General features: G+C 42.5%; 1 protein-coding gene and 1 long non-coding RNA gene across 2 annotated transcripts; one reads left to right on the forward strand and one right to left on the reverse strand.

Annotated features, from left to right (window-relative positions):
* The first annotated feature begins 279 nt into the window (after nucleotides 1-279).
* On the forward strand, nucleotides 280-3,718 carry LOC139349058 (putative nuclease HARBI1). The gene is made up of 4 exons (XM_070989532.1): nucleotides 280-1,958; nucleotides 2,058-2,170; nucleotides 2,251-2,356; nucleotides 3,690-3,718. Exons 1-4 carry the CDS (start codon nucleotides 1,520-1,522, stop codon nucleotides 3,716-3,718), a joined length of 687 nt encoding a protein of 228 aa, XP_070845633.1. The 5' UTR covers nucleotides 280-1,519.
* LOC139340613 (uncharacterized) lies at nucleotides 1,127-4,318 on the reverse strand. Its single transcript, XR_011602955.1, has 3 exons — nucleotides 4,200-4,318; nucleotides 4,042-4,112; nucleotides 1,127-1,179 (listed from the first exon to the last, which is right to left on the reverse strand). It is a non-coding gene; the product is annotated as an uncharacterized lncRNA (long non-coding RNA).
* Nucleotides 4,319-8,140: the final 3,822 nt, after the last annotated feature.

Raw genomic sequence — 8,140 nt, forward strand, 5'->3', positions numbered from 1 at the left:
TAAATAATTTTATAGGTTACATACAGGATAAGTGTCCTGACTCTCAAAGGTCTTTAATTTTCCACTTAAATTGCTAAATCAAAATTCTGAAAATTAAAGCATCTACAGTTCTTGGACAGTGGTCGCAATTTTTCACATTTTGCCACCACAACACCAGATGAACAATGCTTGTGTGATTAGCTTGCAAAATTCCAGCAGAGTAAGTCCACTGATGATTCTTTAAGTAGGAATAAAAAGGGAATACACCAAAGTAACTTTTCTTTTTTTTATTTTCGATGATGTCACTTTAAAGAAGTTTACATGTTTTATAAAATATTCAGGTACAAAAATAGAAAATCAAAGTACCTAACAAAATCACAGCATGTTTTTCAGTCTACGCAACAAAAATGGTCTCGCGAGAAATACCGAGAGCGCGACCTCGCATATGATTGGACGCCTCCTCTGACGCAATGACATTGGCAGAAAACGACCTCGGCGCGTATGTGAACGCGAATCGAGCTTGGATTACAACAGTTACGTTTCGGGTCCTGCTAAACTTTAACTCTGTTCATACGAGTGGATGGCCTGGCTGCGGAGCGACCATATCCAGAAAGTCCAAACAATTTAGAGAAGAAACTGCTCAGCGTCTTCAGTGGATTGTCTCGGCTGCTAACGCAGCTGATGGCGCAGTTGGCGAGGAGAATGACCGTGACAAAAGCCAGACTGCTCGCTCTGGAGGAGCAGCCCCGACCGAACTGCAGCTGCGGAGACGAAGAGACGGAAGCTTAAGTTACGTAAGTAACGTTAGCATTTAGTACCACATTGTGCAGTTTTTAGGGCGCCAAACCTTTATTATTCTTATTGCACTACGTTCCGAACGTTTGGTAATCGTTCACGTTACATTTAACATTACAATGTATTTTGTATTTTAAAGGAAAAGGTGCGACGTCTGCACAATAGTGACGGAAACGACAGGCGATATGAACATGAGCAGGGGTAAGTTAATAAAATGCACAGGAAATATTCTGCAGAATATAAGTAAGTGTAAACGTTGCATGACCTGTTTGTACTTTTTGCGTTTTACAGACTAAACTCGCCCCACAACGAAACGGTGAGGTCATATTTGATGGTGACTTTAACTGGGAGTCCAGGGGCCCGTTTCACAAAGCAGGTTTTGTGAAAACTCCGAGTTTGTTAAGCCTGAAATGAAGGAAACTCGGAGTTTTCCGTTTCACAAAGGGAGGTAACTCAAACCAGAGGAGGAGGGGTAACTCTAGCCTGTTTCACAGAGAGAGGTAACTTAAACTCTCGGTCAGTTACCATGGTAACAGACTCTATGAACCTAACCTGGTCGGGACCAGGTTTTTCTCAATGATCCTCGAGTTTCTCTCTGTCTCCGCCCCCTGTCAGCCACACGTTTTTTGATTTCCTCATTCATTCAGGCAGCAGGCGAGTTTTGGTATAACATAGTTCTGCCGTCTGTTATTTAAAAAAAAAAAAATCAGCCAGTCGGCGTATATGAGAAGTCCACTTTTCCACTATGGCATGTCCTTTTGACAACGATCCCGTGGATGAAGGTGCAGCATTACTGCGCAGGGAATTAAATATTTGTCGGGAGATGGTTATCAGACCACGCATAGATGTTCTGGCATTTCCAGACAATTATCTTTTTGAACGGTACCGTTTCACGTCGCAGTCCATCACCTACATCCACAACCTAATCCGTCCTTATATCTGCAACATTACCAGCCGTAGTCATGCTCTCACATCCCAGCAGATATTGTGTGTTGCGCTGCGTTTCTTTGCAAATGGGAGTTTTTTGTATAACATCGGAGATGCAGAGCACTTAAGCAAGGCAACTGTGTGCAGGGCGGTCAGAAAAGTTTGCCTCGCCTTGAAACGGCTATTACCCATCTTCGTGGTTTTCCCTGGACATAAACCTGTCAGAGTCATCAAGGAGGAGTTCCACAGGATTGCAGGTGAATGATGCAGAGATCCAAATGAATTTTAAATTATATTCCATTAATGACATTGTGCTGCAATCTCAGAATGGGATTAGTAATTTTAATTTCTTTTAGGATTCCCCAGTGTGATTGGCTGCATAGATGGCACACACATCCCCATCACGGCTCCCTCACATAATGAAGCAGATTATGTGAATAGGAAGTCCATCCACAGCATAAATGTGCAGGTACATGTAGATTGACTACTGTTTCAAAATGTTAAAGACTGCATCATAATTCAACATCTGTCATTCTCTGCACTGTCAAGATCGTATGTGATGCTGCATACTTAATTTCCAATGTGGAGGCCAAGTGGCCTGGGTCTGTTCATGACTCAAGGATTTATCGCGAGTCTAACCTGAGCAACAGACTGCAACGTGGTAAGCAGCCTAAAGATTTGCACAATATAATTCACCTGTCTCCCTCCTTAAATATACTCTGATGTGTCTCCTACACATTACAGGAGAGTTTGATGGCCTTCTGCTGGGTGACAGAGGTTACCCATGCCAACCCAGGCTGCTGATTCCTTACCCTGACCCTGAACCAGGCCCCCAACAGAACTTCAACCGGGCTCACTGCAGGACAAGAGCCCGGGTGGAGATGACCATAGGCCTGCTGAAAGCCCGTTTCCAGTGCCTATGTCACCTCAGGGTGACCCCTGAGAGGGCCTGTGATATCACTGTGGCATGTGTTGTTCTTCATAATATTGCCACTATTAGAGGAGAGCGACACCCTGCCCTACAAATTGAAGACCCTGATGATGACCCCATCCACCTGCCAGCTATGCAGGACGGCAGAGCAGTCAGAGACACCATATGCCATAGTCACTTCAGAGATTGAGTCACCACCACCACCACCACCACCACCACAGCAGTCAAATAAAGACACAATACACACTTCATTTGGTCTTCTTTATTTCCTACAAATAAAAGAGCTAGATTAGTTAATGTTCCAATAGTTAACATAATTAACATAATTCACCTGTGACCATGCACCCACCTCTAATTTGTGTTCCAGTATTTCAATTTCTAAATCTGCCTTCCTAATCTGGCGGTCCAAGTATTGCATTTCTTTGTTGGTTTTTTGGATTTTTTTCAGCAGGTGAATTTTATAAATCTCTTTTACTGGTAACTGGGAATACATAAGGAGGACATTAAATTATACAGTTGCACATGAATTCCACAGAATGAACCTCTGGTGTTTACTGAACATCCATCTCACTGTGTCAATCTGTGCTGTGGAAGTTGAGGGACTCTCCTGCTGCTGCCGAGCCATGCCCTGTTAAAGAGGATGAGAATGTGTTAATACTTCAGTGTAGGCTAAATGTCACACTCTATATTGTTGTTGAATGTTAAGAAATGTAAATGGGAAGAGAACTATCAGTAACATAACAAGATGTTACCTCTATAGGCCTTTCTGGATCGCCCTCTGTAAAGGCAGCAGACACAGTTTCTTCATGCTCTTCATCCTAGATGAGTGATATGTTTCAGTATACTTAAACTACCATTTGGCAAAATCTTTGGAGTATTGCCTACTTACAGTCACAAGGTCTGTTGTGGCATGAGGGGGCTCCACCAGGCAGATAGCACCATCAGAATCTGTTGGGACAAAAAAAAAAAAAAAAAAAAGACATGAGAGGGAAATAAATATTTTTATGAATAGGCTTAAAAGAGATATATAGGCCTAGGCATATTACATTTTATAAAGGCACTCGTGTCTTGGGGGGCGAGCTCTGAAGATGAGCTCCCTCCAGGAATTCCCTCAGCCACTGGCCTTCCTAAATTGTGGCTTAGGGCCAGCTCCTCTGCCTCCGTTAGAGGTGGCGGTGCTGGGCCACCACCCGTTTTGCGGGCATCTGCCTTCTTTCTGTTGGCTGAGCAGAGGTCTGTGTTAGTTTAAATAGGCTTAATTATTTAACAGAATATATAGATGAGAAGACGTTTATGTGTGTGAAAACAGCATTATGTTGGGGATAAAACAACAGCCACTTAATATTTACTTTACAATGTAAAACATGATCAAAATGAGGTACCCCTATTTAATTATGCCGGGGTCTTACCTGTTTGAACAATGTTTTTATATTTCATCTTAAGCTGCTGCCAAGTGCGCTTCTCCCCCGCGGGATTGCACCTGCATGAAATAAATTAATGAGCTACCATTCAAGCAGTTTTCCCCTGTAATATTATTGCGATTGCAAAGGACTGCATTTAAACTTACGCATTGACCCGAGCAGCAATGTTTTCCCACGCCGTCTCTCTCTCTTTTGCGGCTGCAGCGGTGTTGCACTTTTTTCTAAAAACGTGTTGAAACTCGCTGTATGAGCGCATTAAGATTTCTAGCTCCAAAGAGGTAAAAAACGCAGCCCTCCTCTTCCCCGTTGCCATGGTGACTCGTCGAATCGGGGCTCCATTGATGTTGGCTTTTTATAGTCGTGGTGCACGCGCTTAACTCTGAGTTGACTTACTCTGAGTTGATTGAACTAACCCAAATCACCTGTTCTGAAACTGGAAACTTTCTCCTATCTCAGGCTAGATCAGCTCGAGGTTCAGGATTAGACTCGGAGTTTGTTGAACCTCCTTTGTGAAACGGGCCCCAGACATGGATGGTGTGGACAGCAGTCTTTTAAACCCTTTCTGTTGTTTCTTGTTGTTGTTTTTACTGAAGCCTGCCTTAATTATTTCAAACCAATATATATTTTCTTCCAGCGGCCTGTAAGACATATTATGAGATGGTGTGGAGGAGCTTCAGGTATGCCCAGCCAGCTCTTTCAGTTCAGGCAGCAGCTGTGAAGATTTCAGCTTGCAGCAGACAAAGAAGGAAGCAGGTAAGAGTCCCATGAATGCCGCTTTATTTTCACAACAATGTAAAAATGGGCTGAATTTAATTTATTAGCTGCATTGTTTTTGACCAACATGCTCACATATGTTATCATGTGTTATTGTTTCTTAGCAGTACTAATATTATATTAATACCTGTATTTACAGCTGCTGGAAGCAAGAAGGAGTGTCCTAGCTCTCCAAACTCTGCAAGATCGGCTGGAGAGTGACCCAAAGTATGTGGCGACACATCGCAAGAGGCTTCGCATCGAGTCCCCTTCAAAGCAACAGGCGCCAACTCAGTATGACCCAGAGGCAGCAAAGAAGCATTTCCAAAGGCCTTAGACTCTTTTTCATGCACCATGGACCAGCGGCATGGCCCAACCTAGAGACTCTTATCAGTGAACCCCTCTGCACATTTCCTTGCTTTTTTCCCCAGTAGTCACTGATTTTACTTGGTTGAGCCTTGCTAATGTGTGTGTCACGATTTCATTAAAGACTTTTTTTCAAAATGTTTCTGTCAACTGTGTTCTTTGTGTTCTACTGTGTGGTAGTGTAGAAGGTGGATCACCAAATAAATCAATGAATCATCAATCAAATAAAATATATATATCATTTATATTTTATATGTATATAAATATAACAATAACAAATTTTAATATATTAATTTATTATATAGTATTTAATATGTATTTATTTTTATTATTATTATTATTATTTGTGGCGCACAGATGACCAATAGCAGCAGAGTTGTCATCCAATCACATGATCACTCATGTGATTGGAGTTGCTATCCAATCACATGGTTTCACCTTCACGAAGGCGCGATTAACCACGCCCCCCGCCGACAGATAGTTCGTTTCCGCCGATTTTCGGAGCTGGCGAAGTTCCCCGTAAACTTGCCGTAAATTGCCGAAAATCAACGAAATTCGCGGGGATTTATGGGTCGAAAATGTGGTTTTTCATGCAGTGATTGCACCTGAAAAATTAACTAACCTAAACTATGCTGAACTTAAAGGAGCTTTCAGCAGCCAGTATACTGTCCATTTCAGTGCATAGTTCTGGGTAGGAGGTGTATGTCCATGGCAGTTCTAGGGCTGGCCCACAGGTATGCGCTACTGGTCGTCGTGCCAGTCCGTCTAATGGTGTGAACAAGACTTCAACCTTGTTGACACAGATAACATCTGATCCTGTGACAAACCTTAACATCCTTCTGAGTCCTGCATCATCCAGTCCTCTGATGTACTGTTGCAGAAAACGAAAGCTTTGGCTCTCTGCTTGGGTGGTAGGGGATGCATCTAGCAACTTCAAAAGCTTTCTTGTTGACGGCTTTTTATCCTCATACATTTGAAGGACATCTTGTGGGCTCACAAATGCTTCTTTTAGGAAGTGGCCTTTTAGAAAGATGCCTTTCAAATTCCCTTGAGTTGGAAGCGTTGTTACATCCAAGCGATCCATAAGATCAAGTAGTTCATCCCTGTCCTCATCTACAAGATCTTCTTTTAAGGCAGTGGTTATCAGATCCCTATCTGACTGACTTATGTACAGGAGAAGACTCTCAAACAGCATATCATCTGAGACTTCATTCTCACCAAAAATAAGTGCCACTGTGAAAACAGGGGCAAGGCGACAGGGATAGTATTCGTGGTCTTGAAATCCTTTTAGCAGAACCCGGCCAATGGATTTCCATTCTTCTTCCTGCCATTTAGGAGACAGTGATGGAACCCTTAGGTCCTCCCCTTCAGCTGTTTGGTCCATGAACTCCATCCAAAATGCAGCATACACATCTCTTGAGACACCGTCTGCGTCAGCTCCTTTTTCATCAATGTAGGTGTATTTCAGCGGGTGTTTGAGGAGTGCTGGATCTTTGAACTTTGAAATCTCAATGACCCAATAAAGTTTTATGGTGATACAGACAACTTCATATGACGCTGCAGAGGTGCTTGCTGTGTCACCTATAGATGCTGTGTCTGGAGGATTGCCCACTGTGCTTGTTGGGGAAAGCGTGATAGATATGAAGGCTGTCTCACCATCTTCAAACTGCTGGCTGGGTTCATGTAACAATGTGTCATCCAACTGACTATCCATGGGCTCTCCAAGGAAGGGACCAAACACCACCTCAGTGTCTAAAAATGCATCTGCATCAACCTCCTTCAAATCAGGTGACAGGATGACAACTGTTTGAGTAAGATGCTCATCTTCTTCACGTGTGTCTCCCAGTTGTACATCATTGTTCTCATTTGATTTTTCCTCATCATGTTCTTCATAATCCTCATCTGTCAGGCTCTTAGTGCTCAGGTAAAATCTTAACATTCCCAGTCTTAATACTGCGCACAGGTCCCTAATTGTGATATCTTCATCAAGTACAGCTTCCTCTTGATAGTCTAATATGTCATGACTGAATGTCTCAAATCTTCCAAATTTATTTTTTCCATTTGGGAAGAAAAGGTTTTTAGCATACTATAATATATCAGCTTTTCTTGATTCTTTGGGTACATCAAGTGTCCTTGTTCCCCCTCCTCTGCGTTTTCTTACTTGTTTGCCTTCATGAATCTACCCCAACTCAACTTTTCTGGTCTTTTTTTCAGCCCATTTGTTCTTTTTTGCTTAAATTCTTTTACGCTTTCCTGCAGAAGTCTCCTCATTATCAGATTTCTTATCATTCTCATCGATTCCCATCTTTTTCTTTAGTTTTTCAAGCAGTGATTGTTTTTTTGATTCTTTTGCATTTGCACCTTTGTTTTCCAAACAGAAGCGTCTTGCTGCTATCCGATCTCCATATGTTGGAATGTAGCCAGCCAGAGCATCATCATCCATAAAGTCGATGACTGTGGCATCAATCTGTTAAGACAGACATAATGATTATAACTCAAAGACAAGACTAAAAACACAACATCCTCCCACCACACCCATGTACACGCTCACACGCATACAGACACATGCACAGACAGACAGACACAAAGACAAAGACAAAGACAAAGACACACACACACACACACACACACACACACACACACACACACACACACACACACACACACACACACACACACACACACACACACACACACACACACACACACACACACACACACACACACACACACACACTCCATAGCACGCATTGAGGTGTTTTTAAGTTTTTCAGGTGTCCCAATTAATGAAGTTAACAAAAGACCTCAGGACACTGATCATTCTGTCAGACTGATGCCTGAAGAGAGCTAAATCCTGTCAGCTACAGCTGAAGTATAGTACATGAAGTAAATGTGATTACTGCTGCTGCCCAGTGACACTTTGGAAATGTGCACGATAGGATACGTGATCTGGTTGAATCTCTAGATT

The sequence above is a fragment of the Chaetodon trifascialis genome, chromosome 2 (genome assembly GCF_039877785.1).
Source record: "Chaetodon trifascialis isolate fChaTrf1 chromosome 2, fChaTrf1.hap1, whole genome shotgun sequence".
NCBI lineage: Eukaryota > Metazoa > Chordata > Actinopteri > Chaetodontiformes > Chaetodontidae > Chaetodon > Chaetodon trifascialis.